Genomic DNA, 27,726 nt, shown 5'->3' on the forward strand with positions numbered 1-27,726 from the left:
AAAATTCAGCTCCTCAGTTACACCTGCTTTAATTCTAAATAACCACTACCATACTGAACAGCACTGGACTAGAGAATGTCTTTAAGACTTTTGTTACGTAGTGTATTGGACTTCTATGCAGAGCTTCTAGAACTGCTACAGCATTAAGAAAAATCTTACATTTTTATTACTGATTTTAAGCATACTTTCAATCCTGAAAGAAATTAAGAACTTAATTTGCATACATACAAAAATACATAAATACTGCATGTGTGATTGTTTTCAAAAACTTAAAATCCTCAAGTTAACAAACTTTAATGAGAATGATGATTCAGGGGCGCCTGGGTGGCTCAGTGGGTTAAAGCCTCTGCCTTCAGCTCAGGTCATGATCCCAGGGTCCTGGGATCGAGCCCCGTATCGGGCTCTCTGCTCAGTGGGGATCCTGCTTCCTCCTCTCTCTGTCTGGTTCTCTGCCTACTTGTGATCTCTGTCATATAAATAAATAAAAATCTTTAAAAAATAAAAAAGAATGATGATTCAATAAAGAATTAAATCTTACCATTTTTTTAAAAAAAGACTTTATTTATTTAATTGACAGAGACCTCAAGAGAGGCAACACAAGCAGGGGAAGTGGCAGAAGGAAAGCAGGCTTCCCGCTGAGCAAGAAGCCCAGAGATGTATGGGGCTCCATCCCAGACCCTGGGATAATGAAGGCAAATGCTTAAAGACTGAGCCACCCAGGCACCCCTCTTACCAGTTTTAATAGTGAGTCCTAATATAAACCCATTTATTTGTACTTCCATCTATCCATTTCCCCTAAAAGTAAGCATTAGAAGTGATAGGCAGATTTGACAATTATCTTCTCATAATCCTATCAAATCATAAGCCAGGAGCATTAGAGAGATCACACCAGGAATACCTCTAAATGAGATATTGGTTTGGGAAAATTAATTGAACCTACTGATCAATCACTACTTGTGAACAGCAAAAATGCAATGAAGAAAAAGGGAACAGAGTAAGGATGAGGAGCTGACACACACAATACCTGTTATTCCAATACTATTTAAGTTTGCTTCCACAGTACAGGTGAAGTTAAAAAAAAAGTTTGGAATTTGAGAGCTGCAACAAGACAAACTCAACAATTCCTCTTTAGAGGAATTTAGGGACCGGGAGATTTATAAAAAACTTCTAGGTAGTCTATACCATCCTGCCTTAAAATATAATAATGTATATTCTTTTATATCCACAATAATACTTATTATGATAATCTTCCCTGATATATTTAGGTTAGCATTTGAGATAAAAACCAAGGAATGTAATCCTCTCATTTTTTCCCTCTATGCTAAATAACAATGGCCGCTATAGCCATCCTCAGAAATTTCTGACTCCCTGCTATTAATAAACTGGTATGTTTAGAGAAGAAGTTTTCAATATAGCAGATTATTCTAGTTCTAAGAGTTAGGATTAACTTACTTGTTTTCCCGATTAACTGCTGGAGTTACTGTTGGCTTCCTCTTCTCTTCCTCTTGAATGGCCTGGGTTATATCTGGGGAGGAGTAGGAGCGCTTCAGTTTGGACGGTTCCCTATCCCGCTCAGCAGGAATCTGTGGCTTGGCTTTATGAGTTGGAGGGGTGGAAGGAGGTGCAGATGAAGGAGCCATTTCTGGCGGATACATATGAACAGTGTTGGTGGGTGAATGATAATAACGAAAAGTTCCAGTGATTGGGTCAAGAAACTTAAATGGAAAAGAGAGAAAAACAAAAAACAGGTCAAAGAACAATGATCATTAGAAACAAAAAAGTCACTCAAAAGTACTCCAATGCTAAATTTACTTTTGGATTAAAATAATTTGATAAAATGGTAATATTTCTATAATAAAACTTCCAAAGAACTTTAGGTATTAAATAAACTGTTTCTAAATGACAAATGCCAGATCTGCTCTCATATATTGTAGCCAGCAGCTCAGATTGGATATACTGAGAAATCTAAACATGCTGTAATTAGGGAAATGAGCTATATCTTCCATCATGAATAAACAGAACTCACTCTGCAATAGAGAGGATGTAAAATAAACAACAACAAAAAAAGCTTTTTAAATAAGAACACATGACCATGTTATTTATTTACGTGCTAATTTTTAGTTTTACCTTGGCCCAGCCTGAAGGCAGTCCTGGTACGATCCTTCCCATTTCTTCACTTCGTGCTCTTGTCAAAGGCTCTCGAGCCTAGTTTAAAAAAAGATAAATAAATTTAAAAAATATTAAATTGTGCCATATACAAACTTAAGCTACCTTAAGCTATAACATTTAAGCCTTGTGTTGGCTGCCCTTAATATTTTAATTTTTTTTTAAGTTTTTAAAAAGATTTTATTTATTTACTAGACAGAGATCACAAGTAGGCAGAGAGGCAGGCTCCCCGCTGAGCAGAGAGCCCAACCTGGGGCTTGATCCCAAGACCCTGGGATCATGACCTGAGCCAAAGGCAGAGGCTTTAACCCACTGAGCCACCCAGGCGCCCCCCCCTTAATATTTTTAAAATCAAGTTTAAAAATGAGGAACTAACTACATGTGGTTTCAAATTCCAAATATTGCTCGCAAAAGGAAGAGAAATGTGTATATGCACAAGCCCATAATGATGGTGGTATTTAAAGTTTCCTTAAAAAAACACAAACACAAAGACAATTTCACTGCTAGCTATCAACCCAAAAGAAATGAAAACATATATCCACACAAAGATTTGTATGCAAATGTTCACAGCAGCATTATTTATAAAAGCCCAAAAGTAGCAGAAGCAATCCAAATATCCATTAACTGGTGAATGAATAAAATGTGGTATATCCACATAAGGGAATACTATTCACCAAATACAAAGTAATAAACTGTACACATTATAACTGGATGAATCTTCAAAAAATTATACTAGCTAAAGACAAATGCAAAAGACACCACACACACACACACACACACACAATTTAAATGATATGCCCAGAAGTGACCTAGCTATGGAGACAGAGTAGATCATGGTTGTCTGTGGCTTTAGGACAAAAGGAATTTAAAATGTTCTAAACCCGGGTTAATACTTGTTTTGTAATTTAAACTGCAATCACTGAACTGTAAACTAAAAATGGGTGGATTTTATGGTATGCAAGTTATACCTCAATAAAACTCAAATAAAAACAAAGGCAGGGGCACCTGGGTGGCTCAGTGGGTTGAGCCGCTGCCTTCGGCTCAGGTCATGATCCCAGGGTCCTGGGATCGAGCCCCGCGTCAGGCTCTCTGCTCAGCTGGGAGCCTGCTTCCTTCTCTCTCTCTGCCTGCCTCTCTGCCTGCTTGTGATCTCTCTCTGTCAAATAAATAAAATAAAAAATCTTTATAAAAACAAAACAAAACAAAACAAAAAAAAAACAAACTAAGGCAAAAATATCTTATATAAGACCTAAATATTTTTAAAATTGTGATGAACACATAGAACAAAATTTGTCATCTTAAATGTCATCATTTTTAAGTATATAGATTAGTGGTATTAAGCATCATTTGCAGTGCTGTGCAACCAATTTCAAGAACTCTCTTCGTCTCGCAAAATGGAAACTCTGCACCCAATTAAACAACTCTGCACTTCCTCCATCCACCTGGCAACCACCGTATATAAATGGAATCATACAGTATTTGTCTATTTGTGACTGGCTAATTTCACTTGCAAAATGTCCTGAAGATTCATCTATGTTGTAGCATGTGTCAGAATTTCCTTCATTTATAAAAGGCTGAATAATACACCACGGTATGTAAATATCACATTTATTTATATATTCATCTGTGGACAGATATTTGGGATGCTTCCATCTTTTGGCTATCAGGCTATTGTGAATAATACTTCTATGAACACAGGTGTGTAAATATTTCTTCCAGACCCTGCTTTCAATTCTTTTGGGTATATACCTAGAAGTAGAATTGGTGGATCACATAGTGAGGTCTAGGTATTTTCTAATTTCATAAAATGAGAATATACTATTGTACTTTAAACAGGAAGATAAACATCTACTCCTCTTACCATATAAATGGCTCAATCATGTAAAAAAACAAACAAAAACACAGTTACGGAAGATAAATCTGCTTTTCCTCAGAAAGCAGACCTTAAGATGGAGGATGACAACATTGTAAAGACAACCACATGGTTATAAACCATAGGTTCCCCCCACTCAACAAACTACCACTTACTTTATTTCTTTCAGTGTCTTCTGTATTCTCTCTAAAAGTTCCAGTTTTCAGAATTCCACTTTCTGGTTGCCCTTTAATCTTAGCAGGCTGTAAAATTATTAAAATTTCAGAAGTGAAAGAAAACTCAAACTATCCTCCATGATAGACTTGCTGGTCAATCACTAGCTAATACAAGTAAATCCATCAGAGTGAAAATACAATAGGAGAAAAAAAAATGAGATCTCTGAGTTTATTTAGTTTTATTGTCAAAGTAGATATTTTTAATTAAAGATATTTTTAATAAAATATTTTAAAAAGTAGATATTTTTAATAAATTAAATCCCATGTGGGATTTCCCAACACTAAAGATAAAGGAGAAAATAAACTGATGACTCAATGCAGTGGGAGAGGGAAGTGTGCAAGTCGCAGTGGATAGGGAAGCACTGACTCATGATACACGGCCAAGTGTGTTGCTGGTCATCAGTGTACATTCACCATGACCTCCTTTGAACACTGTCCTTTTTTTTTTTTTTTCTTAAAGATTCTATTTATTTATTTGACAGAGATCACAAGTAGGCAGAGAGAGAGGAGGAAGCAGGCTCCCCGCTGAGCCTAACTTAGGACTCGATCCCAGGACTCCGGGATCATGACCCAAGCTGAAGGCAGACGCCCAACCGACTGAGCCACCCAGGTGCCCCTTGAACACTGTCCTTTTATTTTAATCTCACATGATTTGGTTGCTTTCAAAGTGGTCATGTTCTCCCAAAATGAACATATTGAAGAGAATGAATAGATTATGGGATACTCATACAGAACAATGTTCAAAAGCACAAAATCCATTTTATATCCTCTTGGAATCTATCATAGGTTCCTTTAAAATTCACTTGAACTTTACAGTTTAAAAAATAACTACAGTAAAATAAAACTTTCTAAGTATTTGTGACAATTTTAATAAAATTTATTCCAAAATAAATTACGTATTTTCCTTACTTTTAAAAGAGCATGCAATATGTAATATATATATGTATATAATAACTTTTTTCAATGTGTTATATATTATAGGAAACATCAAAGACTAATGTGATTATCTCAAGGTTAGATTTGTAGAGCTATTTGGATTTGTATTTGGCACCTGTATCGCTTCTCGGCCTTTTGGCTAAGATCAAGTGTGGCACCTATACTAAAAGGCCCCAGAAACATGAATGCTTTAAGTTCTTAGGACTGTCTGCCTCGAAGTGAAGCAAGATAGAGAAGTGGCGGCTTTGGAATCTTATTGCACATGGGCTCCTAGGCAGAATACTTAACCTCCAAGCTTCAATTTTATTTCCAAACTGAATACCTCATGGACTTATCATTAGAAGGATAAGATAATGTAGGAAAAACACTTGGTGTATAATAGCTACTCAATGAATAATACTTAAACTGTAATAGCTCAACAATTCTGAGTCTCCCATGAATAAAGTGAGAGCATTTTAGTACATGGGCTTCATTTCTCTAACTTTAGGTGTTTAGAAGGCTTCTGTATGATACTGATACACACACACACACAAACACACACACTTTTTTTTTTGGAGAGTGAGCATGCATGATGTGAGTGGGGTAGGCGAAGGGCTGAGGGAGAGGGAGTGAGAGAATCTTATGCAGGCTCCATGCCCAGGCACAGAGCCTAATGTGGGACCCAATCTCACGACCCTGACATCATGATGTGCGCAATGCCACTCAGGTGCCCAGAGAGCTTTATTTTTGATAGTTAAGGTTACTAGGTAAGTGTCCCTGGATAAGTGCGCCATTAATATGAATTCTTAATTCTGGTCTGTGCCTGAACTGCTGCTTCAGAAGTTATAAAGATTGACATTCTGTAAAGACAGTATTTTTGCCTTCTATCTCTAGTCATTTTTACACTACCAAAAATGTATTTCCACTTATGTGTACATAAAAAGGGCTATAACTGTTCCTGCTATTATAAAAACTTATTTGTTGTTCGAAAGGGAAAAGCACCGTTAATTGTATAATACAGGGGAAAAAAAAGCACATATGATACCATTAGGTTAAAGAAGAATAACAATGAAAAATGTTCCCCCAAATTATGGGAGTCAATCTTGGGAGTAGCCAGGGGCAAAAAAAGGCAACACTAATGGGATTACTGCCAGTATTATTGACTAGATGAAGCAACAAACAAAATGCCATATACATGACCACAAAAAATCACTATACACAATGAGAAATGTTGAGGCATTTAGATGTCATTCATTTTGGACATATTCTAAGCAGATACAAGATCTATCATATACACATTTGACACCTAACTCCTTCACACTGAGAGGGAGGTTATATTTCACATTTTTTCTAGATAAAAACTTTTTTGCTAGATAAAAATTTTCTGGATAAAAAAATTCCATAAAAATGAAGAATGCAGCAAGTTATCTCAATTGCTAAAAAAATACTGCATTTCACAGACATAAAAGCAATCCCATTCCCAGTCAATCAAAGGAGAGTGGGTGAACTACAAATGTAGATGGATCAGGACAAATCTATCACCCACTAGAAAATCACTTAAAAGGTCCGCCCTATTTATGGAATGCCCCTGGTATCATCTTTTTATCTAACAATTTATTTCACTTACTTGGCAGTTTGTACTGTTTGTTTCTGCTTACCTTGCCTGAATTTGAATCTCCTGCCACCGAGGCATGGGGCACATCTCCCACCACCTTTTGCTGCAGTTCTGGGGTGGGACACCTTTTGCCCCTATCTTCTGCAGACTTCTTGGCATCGGTAGTTTCATGTTCACTTTTACTTTGTCTTTTTACTCCTGTTATTTCTCTGCCCCTCTTTGCTGAAGTTTCTTTATCTTCTTTCTTGGCCTCACTTTCTCTCTTTTCCATTTCTTCTTTTGCTTTCTGTTGCTTTTCTGTGATTTCATTTTCTTCAGCTTCTTGTTTCTTTCTGGCTTTTTGTTCTTGTTCTTCTCTCCTCAGTTTCTCTTTTTGTTCTTCTTGCTGCCTTTCTCGGAGTTCTTTTTCTTGTCTGTTTTTCTCCATTAGAAGAGCAGTTTCTGCATGAATACGAGCTTTTTCTTCATCTGTTAACATGGCAGTTGGAGGGGGAAATACTGGCTTTGTGGAACGATCAGGAACAACTTTCCCATCCTGAGGAGACTGTTGCTCATGATCTTTATTTTCAGATTTTATTCTATGATCTTCAGGCAATCTGACTGCTGGTTTTTTAGTACGATCAAACTAGATCAACAAAAACAGAGCAAAACATTCTTTTGTCAAGATCTAGGAATGTAATCTCAGTTCTTAAAATCAACTTGCTGTAAAAGAACCATCACTTTATGGAGACAACACGTGCCAGAGGATCTATCTGTGTCTGTCAAGATTTCTCATAAGGCACTTGGCACTTACTACCTCTTGATTCCATACTTTCACTATACCATGATATGTTATGTATTTGGAAGAGTTCATCTAAAACATAAAACCTAGACCTGGCCATACCTAAATTTGAGTTCCATTTCCACATATCCAATTGCTTACTCAATATCTCTATGACAGTGTCTCACATATATACCACAAACCTAACATGGCCAAAATTGATTACACAATATTCCCCCTACAAACATGGTCCTTATCTCATGGATGTAACCACTATCCAAACAGCTCACACCAGAAAGCTGAGTTTCATGTGTCCTCCCCCTGACCTAGTGTAGTCTGATGATTTTCTTCCTCTATCTGTCCCTTTCCCCTAGCACCAACCAAGTCCATGCCAACATCCTCCCTACACTGTTTCTAACTAGTTGCCCCATCTCTTTTCTTGCTTCCCTTCTCTTTCCACACTGTAGCCAGAATAATCATTTTAAAACAAATATGACTATGTTCCTCCTATATATAAAACCCTAATTTTTAAAAAAAAGATTTTATTTTTTTAAAATATTTTATTTATTTATTTGACAGAGAGAGAGAGATCACAAGTAGGCAAAGAGGCAGGTAGAGAGAGAGAGAGGAGAAGCAGGCTCCCCGCTGAGCAGAGAGCCTGAAGTGGGGCTTGATCCTAGGACCCTGGGATCATGACCTGAGCCGAAGGCAGAGGCTTTAACCCACTGAGCCATGGTACCCCTAAAGATTTTATTTATTTGACAAAGAGTGGGAGAGAGTGAGAGAAGGAGAAAGAACACATGTGGGGGAGCAGCAAAGGGAGAAAGAGAAGCAGGCTCCCCACTGAACAGGGAGCCTGATGCACAGCTTGATCCCAGGACTCTGGGATCATGATCTGAGCCCAAGGCAGACACTTAACCAACTGAGCCACCCAGGCACCTGTAAAACAAATAGCTACTCACTGTACTCAGATGACATCTAAAGTCTGTGTGGCCCTATGTGGCCTCATCTTCCCACCTCTACCTATCCTCTACCCAACTCACTATCTTATCTCAGACTAATCTACACACCAGCGCACCCCCGTCCCTGCCTTTTTAATTCCAAAGATGCCAAGCTCCTTCCCAACTCAGGCCTTTATACCAGCTGTTCATCTAGATAACACCTACTAGGACTTTAGGTTGTGGCTTAAGTATCTTTCCCTTAGGAAAGACTTCCTAAATCCCCAAAGTCTCCTGATACATGCTCTCCTAATATCCTATTTTTCCCCCTCATATATTTATTGGGATCCTTGATTAAATAACTATAGTTACTTGTTTAAAAATCTTTCTTCCGTCCTAGACTATAAACTCCAGGAGGATAAAGATTGTGCTTGAGACATAGTAAATAAATACATTGCCAAAGGATTGGGTAAAATATTCCACAACACCTTTCATAACAGGTAAGTTACTGAATTAATGAGTTAAATGTTCATTCCCTCAATTTAATAGGATACTAACCCTACAGAATTGCTAGAAATGACCCAAACATCTTTTTTTCTCTTTTCTTTCTTTCCTACCTTCCTTCCTTTTTTTTTTTTTAAACAAATTGAGGGTTTTATTTACATAACAGGACAAGAAAAATATACAGAAGATTCTTTGTCAAGTGGGTAAAGGCAAAGCTCTAAAATTTAATTTGCAGTAGGGTGTGGAACTGGACATTAAAAAAAAAGAAAGAAAGAAAGAAAAACTAAAGACAGAGAAAAAGGCAAAAAGGTAATCTGCAACATGGATGTCCTGTCAGGGGGAAAATGAGCACTCAGTGACAGCTGGGACAAGTTTCATCTGTACACAGAAATGGGACAATTCCTGTAAGGTTCCAACTAATGAAATTTCTAGGTTAATTCTTAATCAGACTATTCGAATTTCAGGGCCAAATGTGCTTGGCCTGATATGTCTACATTCCGGGGCTGGGACAGGGAAGGTCTTTGCCAGACAGGCCTCAGCGGCTCTGGTCCCTTTCTGGGTCACACTTCCATTCCCCCACGAGAACTCAGTCGTCTTCTCTGGGGTATGTCAGCATCACTGAGCCACTGGGGAGGGACATCCTCCCAAGCCTACCACAGGTTGCTTCCTCCCATCACCCATGGGCCACAAATGCCTGGCTCTCCCATTAAACTATGCTTGACTTTTTCTTCCACTTACATCTCTTCCCCAAGTCTCAGCATGACTGGACAAGCTGTAGTTACCTTACATGTGTGAAAATGTGCCATTATCAACTTTCATCATTTGAGTTAAAACAAGACTGTTTTCTCTTTTCCTCACAAATATTAATGATGCAAAACTGGATCCAAGTTCATCTTCAACATGAGCCTCCAGAATGTCTAGCTACAACTTTCTCCTACACTGGTTCCTTTTTCTGTACATCTTTCTTTCTTCCCCATCCACCTTCTCCACATGCTGGTGCCACCTGGTTGGCTTGAGTGGTGAAGCATGAGCACTGAGGCCTTCTTTGCAAGGCCTGGGAAACTTAGGGAAACATGCAGGTATTGCTACCAACCCTACAGACTGATCAGCAACAACTATTTGGACTTCTGGATATTCTGGAAACAGAACTGTGGCCCATCACAGAGGTTGGTGGAGGGGTATGTTAAAAGGAGTCTCCTCTTTCTTTCACCTCCCGGGCCAATGGTCCAATGGCAGTCTCAGGGCTGTCCTGGTGGAACATCCAGCTCAGGACCCACGCGGCGCTGCTCTCTGAATCCAGGTGAGATGTAGACAAACTTGGCAGCATCAAAGAGGAAAGGATGCTATAAAGGCAGTCAGTGAGAGCTCATGGGCTTCAGAGGGATTTAAAGCACCTGTAGCCACCCATCATCCCTTGTCCCTGCACAGAACTGAAATCCAGCCCAACTAAGATTCCCCAGGGCTCATAAACCAGACCTGGTTGTCCTTCCACTCCTCCTGTTCACCGTCTTTCTTGTTTTGACTTCCAGCACACCTGTGTCCTACTTACTGATTCCTTCCCCAAATCACACACTTTCCTTGCAGGCGTAGCGTCTCCCTCTCTCCCAAGACAAAGGGCCTTTGGTGGCTTGGTGTAGAGGTGATGAACAGTAAGGAGTAGGCGATGATGGCCAGCAGTTGAGGCGTACAGCTCCAAACACAGAGCCAGACTGGGCTGGCTGAGTATGACAGGAGCACTTGCTCAAGCGACCTCTTCAACCCAGCCTGCGTCTGACCTCCCTCCTTCCTTCACCGCTACTGCACATTTGTGTCATGGGGGAGGGCGATGGGAATCACAAGTTTTATCTGCTTTAAGCAGTCATGCACGTCATCAACAGTTTTCAAAGCATCACAACCTTCAAAGAGATTTTCCTTCCTTCCTTCTTCTCAAGACCATAATTAAACTCCAGGTGACAAAGGGGTAGAGGCAGGAGCTGGGGTGCATGACTGACAAACAGCTCCTTTGCTGCCCCCAGAACAGAAGCAGCCAAGGGCTGTAGCGCTGTGTCAGGGTGACCTTTCCAGAACATAACAGATCATCTTAGCCCAGGTCAAAATTCCCTTTCTCCCTTATAATCACCACTCCGCCACCCACCCAGAGTGCTCCCCTATGTCAAGTGTGTGCCTCCATGCCAGCCCTTGTGGGTTATCACACTAGAATACCAAACCTAAGGTGGGCCTAATTCTCTGTGGGACTGTCCATCGGAGCCACCCGTGTGCTAGTCATGAAAAGCTCAGAGGATGGGCAGGGATGTTCCGTTCATAACATTCATCCAGTTCATTGAAGACACCTTGTTTTCCTCCAAGGATTTTGTGGGTTCAGGTCTGAAATGGTCCTGGATTCGCAGAGCTCGCAGAGCAGAGCTTTCATCCATTTGTGTGTGTTTGCCCTCGCAGTTCCCTTTGGCAGAAGAACGAGACCAGGCTGGTGACTACTCCGAACAGGGCAGGGTAGACCACAGCGAAGCCGGGCAGGCAATGATCATGTAGTGGCTTCCTTTGTTGATGACCTTCCCAACATTCTTGCTGTTGTTCTTCAGCATGGCAGGTACCTCCTCTTGGGCTTCTCACCAGCTGCTGGCTCCTCCAGGAGCTCATAGCACTCCAGGAGGACAGGGAGGTGCACCTTGTGTGTGCTCCAGAACCCTGAGGGGCCCGTGCTCACACCGCTCACCATCTTGTCCTCGCGTACCGGCTGCTCCAGGAGGGCGGCTGCCTCTTCGGCCCACTCTGTCCACATCCACCACCGGGCCTGCGGCCAAGGAAGTCACTCGTGGCTTTGCTTTGGAGACTGTCATGATGCTGCAGCCCCTCTGGCAAAGGTTGGGGTGAGAAGACGCCAACCCCCAATAACATATTTCTTGAGAATACAACTTACTGAAACAAGTATAAAAATTTACAAGAATATTTGCCAATAACAACCTGTATGGTTTTTACAAAATGTATTATACGTTCTGCAACTAGGAAATACCACCACAGGAAGAATTAAGTTAAGAGGTCATTCTTTTGCTTCTTTCTCATTTCTCTTCTTGCCTCCTTACTTTAAAAATCTATTCCCTTCTCTTATTTTTCTATATTTGAGATTGAAGTAGGAAGAACCACTATGAGGATAAGGATAATAAAAGGTGGACAGGAACCAAAAAAATGCTTCCATTTACATTTTAACAATTCCATCCATTTTCCCCCCTAGTTTTAAAAGAAAAATTATGGTAATGTTATTTTCAACTTGAAATTCTTTAACTTTCCTTGTGCCTACAGGATAACTCCAATTTGATCCAAGTATCTTTTGATGACTCTTGCCCATCTTTCTGATCTTACCTACTAACACGCTTGTCTAGACAGACAACAGAGAGCAGTGTCCAAGCATGTCAAAACTACTCACTGGTCCCAGAGCATGCTTGTTCCTTTAGTCATGAAATCTTCTACTTGTCTCTTTAATCCTCAAATCCTATTGTATTCTTATAGCCTGGATAAAATATGTCCTGTTCCATGAAGACCTCTCTGACACCCTCAGTCAAAATTTCTCTTCTTTCTCGTGCTCCAATGACTATAAGAGCAATTATGAAATTCTACCTTCTATTTTGGCTGTCTTTGTATAAAAGTCTCTCTTTCTAAACATCAGATAGAATCCATAGCTTAATCATATTTGTAAACCTTCATGTTGTCTTTCACACAGAAAATCCTCAAAATATGTCGGACAAATTGCTTGTATCTCAGAAAGTAACAAGGGGATTACAGTTCAAATAACATGTTCATTAAATTTAAAGGAAGTACAATAACATAAGCTCTTTTTTCAATTTCTTAAAATTTATGTCTTAAGAAAAGTTGCCTAGTCAAATACCATTTAGTCTTAAGATTTAGTTTGAAATATTTAGAGCAGAAGACCTTAAAAAACGAAGAAATGAACCATCTCATTTCATAATAAAAATAATGAGTTAAGTTTTCTATTCACAGCCTGTTGCACAAATCAAATGGCATCCACTTCAAATGTGAAATACTGTTGAAATGTATTGGAAAAAATTAAAAATGAAGGCTATAAAAAATCTCATTGGAAACTTCATAAGGGAGAATGAGTTTACCTTCCTTTGAGTAAAATGCAGAGGTAAAAAGCTGCATTTTTTGGTAACATACTGGTTATTTAAGATCATTTAAATAATTATTGCTAAAACATGCTTGTTGGAGAGGGGATCAAGATGGTGGAATAGGAAGATCTTGAGCTCACCTCTTTTTACAGACACACCAAAACTACAACTAAATATAGACGAACTCTTGGAGAATGACCTGAATACTAGCAAAACAGCTCTTCCACAACTAAAAATATAAAAAGCCACGTTCAGAGAGGTAGGAGGGGCAGAGGCACAGTCTAGTTAGTATCCAGACACCTGGAACAGCAATATACAAATGGCAGGAATAATCACAAATATGAAGGTCCTCCCGAGGATCAAGGGGTTTAAGTCCCACATTAGGCATCCCTAACCAAAGGGCCTATATAGGAAACATGAACCCCAATAATGTCTGGACATGAAAATCAATGGGGTTTATATCCAGGATAGCAAAAGGGCTATAGGACCCTGAGACTCTGCTTTTAAAGGGCGAGGCCACAAACTCACTTGTTCCCAGACCCAATACAGAGGCAAAAGTTTGAAAAACACCTGGGCCATATGTGAAGGAAAGTTATTAACTAATTTTAAGGTATTTGCAAGAGGGGTAGGGATCTATAATGACATTTTCTAGGAATGGAAGTGCTTGTAGGCACCACATCTGATACTTTCCATGTGCCCTGCTACCACCATTTACCCCACTTAGTATTCCCCCTACCCATGGATCAGCCCTGCCCAAGAGCATACTTTGGCAGGTACCCATCCAAAGTGGTTCCTGCTCAGCTACACCTGGCAGGCAGCCCAAGACAAGATGATAGCCCCCCAAAGCAGCTCCTGCTGGGGTGGGGAAGGTGTCAGTTTTACCCAACAGCATGCCCTGAACGGCTGTGACTGGGCCTCTCAGCCACTTGCACCAGGACTAGTCCTGCCCACCAGTATGCTATAGCAGTCTCAACCTAGCCATATTAGAAGAGCACACACAGCCCATACACGGGATATCCCTGGAGTGCCTGGTTCTGGTGACCAGGGTGAGACTGCACACCTGGGTCCCAAAGGGCACCTTCTACATAAGGCCACTCCTCCAAGACTGGGAGATGCAGCTAACCTATTTAACACAGAGAAACAGAGAGTCAAGCAAAATGAGGAGGCAGATATATACTTCAAAACAAAACAAGATAAAACCTCAGAAAAAGAACCAGAAATAAGCAATCTTCCTGATAAAGAGTTAAAAGTAATGGTCATAATGATATTCACTGGAAGAATGGATGAATGCACTAAGAACTTCAACAAGGACGTAGAAAATAGAAAAAAGAACCAATCAGAGCTGAAGAATAAAAGTAACTAAAATGAAAAATACACTGGGAAAAAAATATACTGAGGGAATCAAGAGCAGCTTAAAAAATGCAGAAGAACATATCAATGATCTGGAAGACAGAGTAGTGGCAATCACTCCAGTTGAACAACAAAAAGAAAAAAAGAACTTAAACAAAAGAGGGTTAAGAGATGACTGGGACAATAGCAAGTGTACTAATATTTGCATACGGGGTACCAGAAGAAAAGGGAAGAGAAAGAGGCAAAGAACTTATTTGAAAAAATATAGCTGAGGGGCACCTGGGTGGCTCAGTGGGTTAAAGCCTCTGCCTTCAGCTCAGGTCATAATCCCATGGTCCTGGGATCGAGCCCCGCATCAGGCTCTCTGCTCAGTGGGGACCCTGCTTCCTCCTCTCTCTCCACCTGCCTCTCTACCTACTCTCTCTGTGTGAAATAAATAAAATCTTAAAAAAAAAAAAAGAAAAGAAAAAATATAGTTGAAAACATTCCTAACATAGAGGAGAAAACAGACAGTCTAGGTCTAGAAAGCATAGAGCCCAAAAGAAGATGAAAACAAAGCAATGTGCATCAAGATATAATAATTAACATGTCAAACATTAAAATTTAAGAGAATTGGGGCACCTGGGTGGCTTAGTGGATTAAGCATCTACCTTCAGTTCGGTCATGATCTCAGGGTCCTCGGATCAAGCCCTGTGTCAGGCTCCCTGCTCAGCAGGGAGTCTACTTCTCCCTCTGCCTCTCCCCCTGCATATGTGTTCTCTCACTAAATAAAATCTTAAAAAGAAAAAAAAGAGAAGTTTTAAAGCAGCAAGAGAGAAGCAAAAAGTTACACATAAGGGAAACCCTACAAGGCTCTCAGTTGATTTTTCCACAGAAACTTTGCAGCCCAGAAGGGATTGTCATGATATAGTCAAATTGTAGAAAGGAAAAGCCAATAATCAAGAATACTCTACTTGGCATGGTTATCACTTGGAATTAAATAAGAAATAAAGAGTTTCCTTGACAAACAAAAGTTAAAGGAGTTCACCATCACTAAACCAGCCTTACAAAAAAGGTTAAAGGAACCCACGTGGAAAAGAAAAGGCCATAACCAGAAGTGACATTTTAAAAGAAAAATGTCACTGGTAAAAGCAAACATAGTAAAGGTAGGGAATCAACCAATTTTAAAGCTACTATGGAGATTATGACAAAAGTAATAAAATCAAGTATATTTATAATAAAGAAATATAAAAATAAAAAATATAGGGGCGCCTGGGTGGCTCAGCGGGTTAAGCCGCTGCCTTCGGCTCAGGTCATGATCTCAGGGTCCTGGGATCGAGTCCCGCATCGGGCTCTCTGCTCAGCGGGGAGCCTGCTTCCTTCTCTCTCTCTGCCTGCCTCTCTGCCTACTTGTGATCTCTCTCTGTCAAATAAATAAATAAAATCTTTAAAAAAAATAAAATATGTCAGAAATATAAAATGTGTAGGGGTGCCTTGGTGGCTCAGTCAGTTGAGTATCCAACTCTTGGTTTCAGGTCAGGTTGTGATCTCATGCGTGGTAAGACTGAGCTCTACAATGGGCTTCATGCTTAGTGGGGAGTCAGCTTGAAGATTCTCTCCCTCTGCCCCTCTCCCCACTTGAGCACACAATCTTGCTCTCAAATAAATAAATCTTAAAAAAAACCACACACACAAAATGTGGAAAGGATAAGTTAAAATGTAATGATGTTAAGATGTGTTTGAAGTTAAGTGACCATCAACTTAAAATAAACTGCCATATATATGTAAGGTGCTATTTTTGTACCCAAAACCAAAAACCTATAATAGGTAAAAAAAAAAAAAATAAAGAGAAAGGAATCTAAATAAAACACTAGAGAAAGTCATAAAATCACAAGGGAAAAGAGCAAGAGAAGAAACAGAAAAAAGCTATAGAAACAATCAGAAAAGATTAAAAAAATGGCAGTTAGTATATGCGTATCAATAATTAGTTTGAATGTAAACAGACTAAGTGCTATACTCAAAATACAAAAGGTGGCAGAATGGATTAAAAATAAAATAAGACCCATCTAGTATTCTGCTTACAAGAAACTTCAGACTTAAAGACACATACAGACTAAAAGTGAAGGGATGGAAAATGATAGTCTATGCAAAAAGAAGCTAAATAAAGAAAAGAAAACAAGGAAAAAAGAGCTGGGGAAGCAACATATTTATCAGACAAAGTAGACTTTAAAACAAAGACTGTATGTAACAGAGACAAAGTGGGGCATCCTATAATGATAAAGGGATCAATCCAGCTAAGAGGATATAACAATTCTTAAATATCTATATACCCATCTCAGGAGCACCTAAATATATAAAGCAAATATTAATACACAGAAAGGAAGAAACTGATCAGACTACAATAAAAGCAGGGGATTTTAACACTATACTTAAATCAATGGCTAGATCATCCAGACAGAAAATAAGGGAAACAGCAGCTTTGAAGGACACATTAGACCACATGGATCTAAAAAACATATATAGTACATTGTCTCAAAACAGCAGAGTATACATTCTTTTCAAGTGTACATGAAACTTTCTCTAGGACAGATCACATGTTGGGCCACGAAGTAAATCTCAATACATTTAAGAGGACCAAAATCATATCAAGCATCTTTTCCAACACAACGATATGAAACTAGAAATCAATTATAAGGAAAAATATGGAAAGAATACAAATATAGAGAGCTACTAAACAACAAAGGGGTCAACCAAGAAATCAAAGAGGAAATTAAAAATACATGGAAACAAATGAACATGAAAGCACAATGGTCCAAATCTTTTGGATGCAGCAAAAACAGTTCTAAGAGGGAGGTCTAGACAGAGGCCTACCTTAAGAAACAAGAAAAATCTAAAATAAAAATACCTAACCTTATACCTAAATAAACTAGAAAAAAACAAAGCCCCAAACCAGCAGAAGGAAGGAAATAAAAAAGAGTAAAGCAGAAATAAATGAAACAGTTGAAGAATAGAAAAGATCAATGAAATAAGAACTGCTTCTTTGAAGAGATGAACAAAACTGATAAATCCTTAGCCAGACTCATCAAGAAAACATGAATGGACTCAAATAAACAGAATGAGAAATGAAGAAATAACAACCGACACCAGAGAAATACAAAAGATTATGAAAAATTATATGTCAACAAATTCGACAACCTAGGAGAAACGGATAAATTCTTTAAACATATAATATTCCAGACTCAACCAGGAAGAAAAGAAAATCTTAGCAGATTAATTACAGGTATACTTTGCTTTACTTTACTTCACAGACACTGTATTTTTTAAAAACTAAAGGTTTATGGCAACATGGTCAAGCAAGTCTATTAGTGCCACTCTTCCAATAGCATTTGCTTACTTCATGTCTCTGCATTACATTTTGGTAATTCTCACAGGCTTTCAAACATTTTGTTATTACTTTATGTCATGGTGATTTGTGATTAATGATCTTTGATGTTACTATTTTAATTTTTTTCCAGTGCCATGAACCAAACCCATATAATTTAATAAATGTTGCATATGTTCTAAATGTGTCATGGACCAGCTGTTCCCTAGTCTCTCTCCTTCTCCTTGGGTCTCTCTATTCCCCAAGATACAAAACTGAAATTAGGCCAATGATTAACCCTGCAATGGCCTCTTAAGTGTTCAAGTGAAAGGAAGAGTCACACATCTAATCATTTTTTTTTAAAAGATAGATTTGTCACAGAGAGAGAGAGAAAGAGAGACAGACAGACAGACTGAGCACAAGTATGGGGAGTGGCTGGCAGAGGGAGAAGCAGGCTCCCTGCTGAGCAAGGAGCCTGATGCAGGACTTGATTCAGGACCCTGCAATCATGACCTGAGCCGAAGGCAGATGCTTAACCAACTGAGCTACTTAGGCGTCCCTACTTAAAGATTTTTTTTTTTTTTTTTTAATTTTAGAGAGAGAGTGTGATGGGGGGTAGGAGCAGAGAGAGAGAAAAGAGAGAATCTGAAGGAGACTCCATCCTAAGCATGGAGCCCAGTGTAGGGCTTGATCTCACCACCTCAGCCAAAATCAAGAGTTGGATGCTTAACCGACTAAGCCACCCAAGGGCCCTTACATCTATCACTTTAAATCAAAAGCTAGAAACAAGTCTAATGAGGAAGGCATGTCAAAAGCTGAGATAGGCCAAAAGCTGGGCCTCATGTCAAACAGCCAAACTGAAAATGCAAAGAAATTCTTGAAAAAAAAAAAAAAAGAAGAAAAAGAAAAAAAACATGATGCTGGCAAAGGTTGTCATGAAGTTTAAGGAAAGTAGCTGGCTCCATAATATACAAGTTCAAGGTGAAGCAGGAGGTACTACTGTAAAATCTGCAGCAAGTTATCTAGAAGATCTAGCTAAGTTAATATAGATGAAACAGCTTTATACTGGATAAAATGCCACCTAGGACTTTCACAGCTGAAGAATAGAAGTCAATGCCTGGTTTCAAGGCTTCAGAAGATAGGCTAACTCTCTTGTTAGGGGTCAGTGCAGCTGGTGACTTTCAGTTGAAGCCAGTGCTCACTGACAACATACCTGGTAACTCAAGAGTTCTGATTGAAAACATTAATGTTTTCATGTTTGTTTTTTGTTTTGATGTCTGTTAACATCCATTCTGCAGCCCACTGATCAAGAAGTCATGATAACTTTCCAGTCTTATTACTTAAATTCATTTTGTGAGGTTAAAACTGCTTAGATAGTGCTTCCTAACAATGGATCTAGGCAAGGTCCAATGAAAACCCTCTGAAAAAGATAAATTATTCTACATGAAGTTAAGAACATCAGTGATTCCTAGAAAGATGTATGTCAAAATTTCAACATTAACAGGACTTTGGAAGAAGTTGATTCCAGGCTTCATGGATGACTTTGCGGAGTTCAAGACTGAAGTGGTAGAATTAACCTCAAATGTGCTGGAAATAGCAAGAGAACTAGAATTACAAGTACAGCCTGAAGATACAACTAAATTGCTGCTATATCATGAAAAACTTGAAGGGATGAACATTTGCTTCTTTTGGATGAGTAAAACATCTGGTTTCTTGAAATGTAATCTACTGGAAGATGCGGTGAAGACTGTTAAAAAATGACAACAAAGAATTTAGAATATAACATAAATGGACTCCAATTCTGAAAGAAGTTTTATTGTGGGGAAAATGCTATCAAATAGTATTGCACACTACAAAGGAATCATTCATGAAAGAGTCAATTCATACATCAAACTTCACTGTTGTCTTATTTTAAGAAATTGCCACAGCTACTGCAAACTTTAGCAACCACCCCTTATTAATCAATAGCCATCAGCACTGAGGTAAGACCCTCCCTACCAGCAAAAAGATTACATCTTGCTGAAATCTCAAATGATGGTTAGCATTTTTAGCAGTATTTTTCAATTAAGATATGTACAGTGTTTTTTTAGTCATAATGCTACTGTACACTTAATAGACTACAATATAGTGTAAAGGTAAATTTTTTATGTACCAGAAAACCAAAAAATTCATTGGATTTGCTTTATCATAATATTCACTTTACTGTGGTTGTCTGGAATGAAACCCACAATATCTCAGCTGTATACCTGTACTAACAATGAAACTGAATCAGTAATTAAAAACTCCCATCAACCCAAAGTCCAGGAACAGATGGTTTCACATGTGACTTCTACCAAATAAGAGTTAATACCTATTCTTCTCAAACTATTCCAAGAAATCAGAAGTAAGGAACACTTCCAAATTCATCATACAAGATGAGAATTAGCCTCATACCAACAGCAGACAAAAACACTACAAAAAAGAACATTACTGGCCAAAATCCCTAATGAACTGAGATGTAAGATATACACCTAACATCACACTCAATAGTGAAATGCTGAAATATTTTCCTCAAGATAAGAACAAGAAGGATGCCCACCGTCCCTTTTCTACTTCTGTTCAACATAGCACTGGAAGTCTTAGCCACAGCAATCAAGTAGGAAAAATAAATAGAAGGCATCCAAATTGGTAAGGAAGAAGTGAAACTGGTACTATCTATAGATCACAAGACATTATATATAGAAAACCTTACGCTCACAAGAAAACCTATTAGAACTAATAAATGAATTCAGTAAGGTTACAGGATACAAAATCAATATACAGAAATTTGTTCTGTTTCTTCATACTATTAATGAACCATAATCAGAAAGATTAAAATGCTTATGAATAAATTTAACCATAAGTTAAAAAACATGTACTCTAAAAACTTTAAGACACTGATGAAAAAAACTGAAGATGAGGTAAGTGCAAACATATACCATGTTCATGGAGCGGAAGAATCAATATTGTTAAAAATCAATGCTACCTAAAGCAATCTACGGATTTAATGTAATATCTATCTAAATGCCAACACCATTTTTTCACAGAACTAGAACAAAAAAATCCAAAATCTACGTGGTACCACTAAAGGTCCTCAATAGCCAAGGCAATTCTGAGAAAGAACAAGGCTGGAGGTGTTGCAATTCTAGATTTCAAGGTACACTACAAATCTACAGTAATCAAAACAGTATGGTACTGGTACCAAAACACATGATCAGTGGAACAGTATAGAGAACCCAGAAATAAATCCACACTTGAATGGTCAATTATCTACGAGAAAGGAGGCAAGATTATACAATGAGGACAAGACAGTCTCTTCAATAAATGGTGCTGGTAAGACTAAACAAGCAACATGCAAAAGAATAAAATTGGACCATACTTTCTTATAGCTATACGAAAATAAACTCAAAATGGACTAAAGACCAAGATATAAGACCTGAAGCTATAGAACTAAAAGAAAATATAGGTAATAAATTCCTGGACACTGATTCTAGTAATATTTTTTGGATGTGTCTCCTCAGCCAAGGTCAACAAAAGCAAAACTAAACAAATGGGACTCATTCATCACTATAAAAAGCTTTTGCACAGTGAAGGAAACCATCAACAAAATGAAAAGGCATCCTACTGAATGGTAGTATATATGGAAATTAATATCCAAAATATATAAAGAACTCAAGCAACTCAACACCAAAAAACCCAAGTAATCTGATTTAATAATGGGCAGAGGGCCCAAACAGACATTTCTCCAAAGAAGTCATAGAGTAGCCAAGAGACACATAAAAAGATGCTCAACATTACTAATCATCAGAGAATGCAAATTAAAACTACAGTGAGGTATCACATTTTTTTTTCAATTAGCAGTAACTATGACTTGGATAAACTTCATTGGCTACGATACTGCCACTGCACAAAGCTTCACGTTCTTTTTTAAGATTTCTTTATTTGAGAGCGAGCGAGCAAGCACATGGTAGGTAGGGGGAGAGAGACAAACTTAAGAATAGTATATGCTGAGCATGGAGCCCAGTGTGGGGCTCGATCCCCAAACCCTGAGGATCATGACCTGAGCCAAAACCAAGAGTCAGAGGCTTAACCAACTGAGCCACCCCAGTGCTCTGAAGTATCACTTTATACCTGTCAGAATGGGTGAAATAAAAAAGAGCAGAAATAGCAAGTATTGGTGAAGATCTAATGAAAAAGAAATCCTGGTACTGTATTGGTGGGAATGTAAATTGGTGCAGCCACTAGAGAAAACAGTATGGAACTTCCTCAAAAAATGAAAAACCATATGATCTAGCAATTCCACTTCTGATAATTCCATTCATCTGAAGAAAATGAACACACTAATTCAAAAAGATATATGTACCCCATGTTAACTAAAGTATTTACAAAGCTAAGATATGGAAACAACTTGTGTTTATCAATAGATGAATAGATAAAGAACATGTAGTGTATATATAGTGATACAGCACACATCCATAACAAAGAATAAAATCTTACCACTTGCAGTGTGTGGACGGACCTCAAGGTATTATGTTAAGTGAAATAAGTCAGAGAAAGACAGATACTATATGATTTCACTTATATGTGTCATCTAAATGCAAGACAAACAAAACAAAACTGAAACAGACTCCTAAATAAAGAGAACAAACTGGTGGTTGCCCAAGGGGGATGGGTTTGAAGAGACTGGATGAAACAGGTGAAGGGGATTAAGTACAAATTTAGAGTTAAGAAATGAGTCACAGAGATGTAAAGTACAGCACAGAAAATATAGTCAATAGTATCTTAATAACTTTGATGACAGATGGTATCTAGACTTGTGATGATTTCATAATGTATACAAATGTTGAATCACTGTATTGTATATCTGAAACTAATATAATACTGTATGGTAACTATACTTCAATAATAATGAAAGAAGTAACAATAACAAAAAACATGCATGATATTTACATTATCAAATTCTAAGGAAATGGAACTACAGTATCATTTTGAAAGCAAAGTATTGATATCACATATCTATCATCTTTAAGCTAAAACTATTTGGGAAAATAAATTGTTAAATTTTACATTTTACAACTGTTAAACTGTAATACAAGAAAACACTGAAAATGTTCATGTTTTCTATGGTAATACAATCTTCTACTGGTACTGCCTATAGTAAATGGGCTGCTAGCTGGCTTTGAAATCTTGTGAATTATCTATTCTAATACTACAACAGGACTGAATTATAATGAAAAATCTTTACAGCCAAAGGCACCAAAACATAAATTCTCTTCACTGGTTATTTTTCTTTATAAAATAAAAAAGATGATATATAAAACTTCATTTGTATACTATGCATTTAATATTTAAAAAATAGAAACAATATAGTTAAAAGAAATCAAGAACATACCTGTGGAACATTCTTTATAATAGGCACTGGCTGAATTATGGGTAAAACATCAGATTTAGAAGCAGCAATTGGCTCAGCTGGAGTTGGTATGTTCAGTGGTGCCATTCTCTCATCTTGATCATTTATCAGTTCTCTATTTTCATCTACTTCTACAGAAGGAGGTGGCATCCGGGCAGTAGGTTTAGAAGGAACTGATTCTTCCAATGAAGGGTAAGTAAAATCCACTAAAATCCCCAAAAGAATAACATTTTTCAAAGAACAGCAAACACCATAAATAATACTTACATATCTCATGCATGTTATATGTAATAATTAAACGTAAAGTAAATGAGGTGACAATCAAAACAAGCTTTAAGAATTAATTTAACTTCCAGGCTGTGGACACCTTCTATTTTTTAAGCCTAAAAACAAACTGCTATCCAATAGGACAAGTACACACACAACCAAGAACATAACCAAGAACACAAATAATATAAGGCTTATTTTACCAAAGCAATATTAAACAAAAATTTTCACATACATACATGAGATAGACACCTCTTCATTCTTGCCTCGTGGGGGTGGAGTGACTTTAGCATTTGTAGTATATTGAGGATAACAAAGGAGCCAGTTTTCATAGCCTCCTTCTAAAACCAAAGGCTCATTGCGCAGGACAGTTTTACTTTCCCACTATAAAATAAGGAAATAGTATTTTTAATATGGCAGCAGTCTCTTCACAGTTAAAAACACAAAAAACTGAATTTTAAAACTGTTCTTTTAAAGATTCATCTTTGAAAAAAATAAGAGCTGAATTCAAAATTCAGCACTGAATGAAAGAAAAGGATAGACCAGGTTTTTAAAACCACAACTAATCCAAGATCTTAGAAGAAAGTTATGAAAAAAGTTCATATACAATAAAAGTCATCCATAATTTAACCACCCAGAAATACCACTTTAACATTTTAGGGTTTATTCTTAGAGTATTCTATGCAGATGTATACCTTTTAAATTTTATTTTTATGAAAAGTGAAACTTCTATGCTGCTGCTTTTCTCTTTTATGAATACCTTTTATTAAGTTTTATCACCATCTGTAATGACCTGATAATATTCTATTTTATACACACACACACACACACACACACACACACACACCCCATCCCCAAACTGAATCAATCACTGGAACACATTATGGTTATTTTCCCCTTAATCAAGGCTGAGATCAACACTGAAGATCCTTATATATACACACATCCAATCAACTCCATTAAGGAAAATCCCCAGAAGTGGTGTTGCTGAGTCAAGGGCACATGAACGTTTTAAGGCTTTTGGTATACACTCCTAACTTTTAAATCATATTTAAAAATATATATCCATGTATTTTTATAGGATAATTTACTAGAACTAGAACTGCTGGATTAAAAATTTGGTAGATGCTGCCAAATTACCCTTCAAAAAGATAATACCAGTTTATTTGTCAACAGTGTATGAGATTGCCTATTATAAATCTTCATAATTTTTACCAGACTGGTGGACATAAAATGGTATCATGTTTTAATCAGCTTTTATTAGTGAGGCTGCACTTCTTTTGCAGTGAGACTGCAATATCTTTTAGTATACTTATTAACCATTAATATTCTCGGACCTAACTAATCTCCCTGTCTATTTTTCAGTGGAGTTCGCTATTTTCTTAGTAAATAGTGAAGGTACTCTGAATATCAAGAAAAGCAGTTCTTTGTCATGTATGTTACAATTATTTCTCCTGACTTTCACTTTACTTATGGGATTTTTAACACAAATATATAGATCTTCCTTTGCCGTGTTTTGACTTAGGATCAAGATAATAAAAAATATCTACAACAAATGGTTTTTCCTAGTATTTCCTGTTTCAATCAATGTATTTATGCCATTGACTCATTTGAAGTATACTGTGATCTAAGAAATAAGGTAGGAGTCCCCCTTCTTCACTTAGTGGCTAGCCAGATATCCCAAACCATTCATTTCAATGCATCTTTTCTACAATAATTTATGTCATCTTTATTGCACACTCAACTTCCATTTATCCTAGGTTGTACTTTATGAAACTGCCACTTTTGTAGGTGGAAACTAGTTGATTATTAGCAGTTTTGTATTTGAAATACACTTGTATCTCTAGATTCTCGATTTTAAAGCATGAATTGCTTTAAGCCCTTAAGATTGCCCTCCTGAAGAGTAATGTTCCATCAAATGACCTTCTACCAGCACTAAGTTTAATTTTACCAGCATTCAGTGTATCAGCTTAATAATTTAACAAATTAAACTAAGCGTTATTTTTACCTTTGTTAATTTAATCAGCAAAATGGCATTCACTATTTCAATCTGCATTTCTAATAGTAAAGATGATCATTTTTATGTTCTGTCACTTGTTCAGGTCTGTGTCCACTACTTATTTTACTATTTCATCTTAAATAATTTTCTTATTTGCAAAACTATAGTTGACTGTTCAACAACATGGGTTTGAAGTGCGGAAGTCTACTCACACACTTCTTTTTTTTTTTTTTGAGTTGACAGCAAAAGCCATAAACATTTATTTACAACTGCCCCCCACCCCAGTCTCCATGAAACAGATCAAGTGACTGGTTCAGAGGTAATGCCTGCTGCCCACTGAGTACCTGGGGGAACCTACTGAGGCTGTCAGCAGCCTTCAGTAATCTCCAGGAGCCCTGGACCGGACAGGGCTAGAGGTCACCCTGTGACAACAGAGTGGTTAGGTTGAAAGCCCTAGGCTGCTGAGCAGGAGGCTGGGCTGAAGTGGAGGAATGCACCAAGAGGGCAGGACGATGCTCGTTCAGGAAGCCCAGTATTCCTGACACTCTCCCCTCCCACTCTGGTCCTCTTTGGGTTTAGGACCCTCTCTTACAGGGGCGTATCACTTGCCACAGTGGTTCCTGGAGGCCAGAACACACTTGTGTGGCTATAGGTGCCAATAGCCAAAGGCTGGTGGTCCATCTCTAGGTAGACGGGGCAGCTGTACACTGTGCTCCGGGCACTGTTGCTACTTGCATGCCTACCCGGCAGCTGCCACTGCTGAGCAGAGGCTACCAGGCTGTGGAACACTGCCATCCCAGGGCCAGACCCACTGTTGCCACCAACCTTGTCCTGACACTGCCCCTCCACCTATATGAGCAGATAAATATATGCACAATAAATACATGTACAGTACTATAAATGTAGTTTCTGTTATGATTTTAATAACATCTTTTCTCTAGCTTACTTTACAGTAAGAATACAATGTATAATATATATAATATACAGAATACATGTTAATTGACTGCTTATGTTATCAATAGGGTTTCTGGCCAACAGCAGGCTATTAGTAGTAAAAGTTGGGAGAAGTCAAAAGTTGTGGCAGGATGTCAGCACCCCTAACCCCTGTGTTGTTCAAAGGCCAACTGTACTGCCATATTTGTTGGAAGTATTTTTGTTTGTCTCCTGCATTCTAATCTTATGATATTTTTTCACACTTTGGCTTTATCAAGTCAATCTTCTTCTCCTTAGGGACTTCTTTCTTTGCTTTTATGTTTTCATAGTCTAATTAAAACAAAAAATAATGCTTTTTTCAGATAATTTATGTTCCTGGAAATTCTAATCCTACATAACATAGATCAGTTTATTGTTAATTGGTGACTTAAAACTAGTCTTTCAGGTCTGAATTTAAAAAAAATCTACAACCAAAGCTGACAGATCTTCTTAAGATAAATAGCTAGTTGATATACCTTTCTAACAACCAAATAAGGCTTACAATTATAGTAGACTAACAAGGAAACTTGCTAACCTTGAAAAGTGCATCTTTCAGACTCCGTAGAATTGTTCCAAGTTGTAAATCTTTTGTAGAACTAAACCAGTCAAGAAGTACCACATATTCCACATTCCCCCTCTTCTTCCATGTGTCCTTAGAATCATCTGGGAGTTTTGCTTCAATCCAACTAGCAGTGACTCTGAAATGTATTAACATTTGTATCGGGGCAAAGGTAGACAAGAGGTCCTAATATACTAATATAAGACACTGAGTTTTCTTCTAGTCTGTATCACACCATAGCAAACTTTAAGAAACATTTCCTTCTAAGGCCAAACTGTGTATCAGGGTATTAAATATCCCAAAATATTTAACAACTTCACCTTTGCATAACATTGGAATATATTTTAGTAATCAGCAGAAACTAAAAGAAACAGCCTCAACTCTGATCCTTCACAAAAAAGGGGCCAAAACTGAAAATACAGGAAGTCATCTGAGCATCTCTCTCAGCCACATGTAAATAACTTTTGGGAAGGGGAGGGAAGGGACACTTGAGTATCATTATTTATACTTCAGTTTTCTTATACCTACATAATAGTTAACCAAATACCAAAATGTTTGTTTAATACGCAGAGCATTTACTATGTGCCAGGTACTATTATAAATGCTTTATTCTCATAGAATCTGACTGAATCCTCACTACGAATCCTATGAAGTAGAGATCACTATCTCCATTTTATAAATGGAGAAACTAGGCACAAAGATGT

The 27,726-nt window shown here is 37.8% G+C and overlaps 1 protein-coding gene and 1 pseudogene across 3 annotated transcripts in view; both read right to left on the reverse strand.

The window, feature by feature from the left end:
* The window catches only part of USP8 (ubiquitin specific peptidase 8), a 75,129-nt gene that overhangs the window by 7,284 nt on the left and 40,119 nt on the right, over nt 1–27,726 (reverse strand). Inside the window, exons 8-14 of one of the 3 annotated variants that reach the window (XM_044232079.1) lie at nt 26,999–27,161; nt 23,732–23,876; nt 23,208–23,431; nt 6,828–7,409; nt 4,195–4,281; nt 2,128–2,205; nt 1,453–1,715 (exon numbers count right to left, since the gene is read on the reverse strand). In XM_044232079.1, coding sequence (XP_044088014.1) covers nt 1,453–1,715; nt 2,128–2,205; nt 4,195–4,281; nt 6,828–7,409; nt 23,208–23,431; nt 23,732–23,876; nt 26,999–27,161 — 1,542 coding nt within the window. The remainder of the gene's footprint in view (nt 1–1,452; nt 1,716–2,127; nt 2,206–4,194; nt 4,282–6,827; nt 7,410–23,207; nt 23,432–23,731; nt 23,877–26,998; nt 27,162–27,726) is intronic. The other 2 variants (XM_044232081.1, XM_044232080.1) reach the window with 2 other exon arrangements.
* Nucleotides 21,579–21,730, reverse strand: LOC122894835 (annotated as a pseudogene).

This window comes from Neovison vison, chromosome 13 (assembly GCF_020171115.1).
Source record: "Neovison vison isolate M4711 chromosome 13, ASM_NN_V1, whole genome shotgun sequence".
Taxonomy (NCBI): Eukaryota; Metazoa; Chordata; class Mammalia; order Carnivora; family Mustelidae; genus Neogale; species Neogale vison.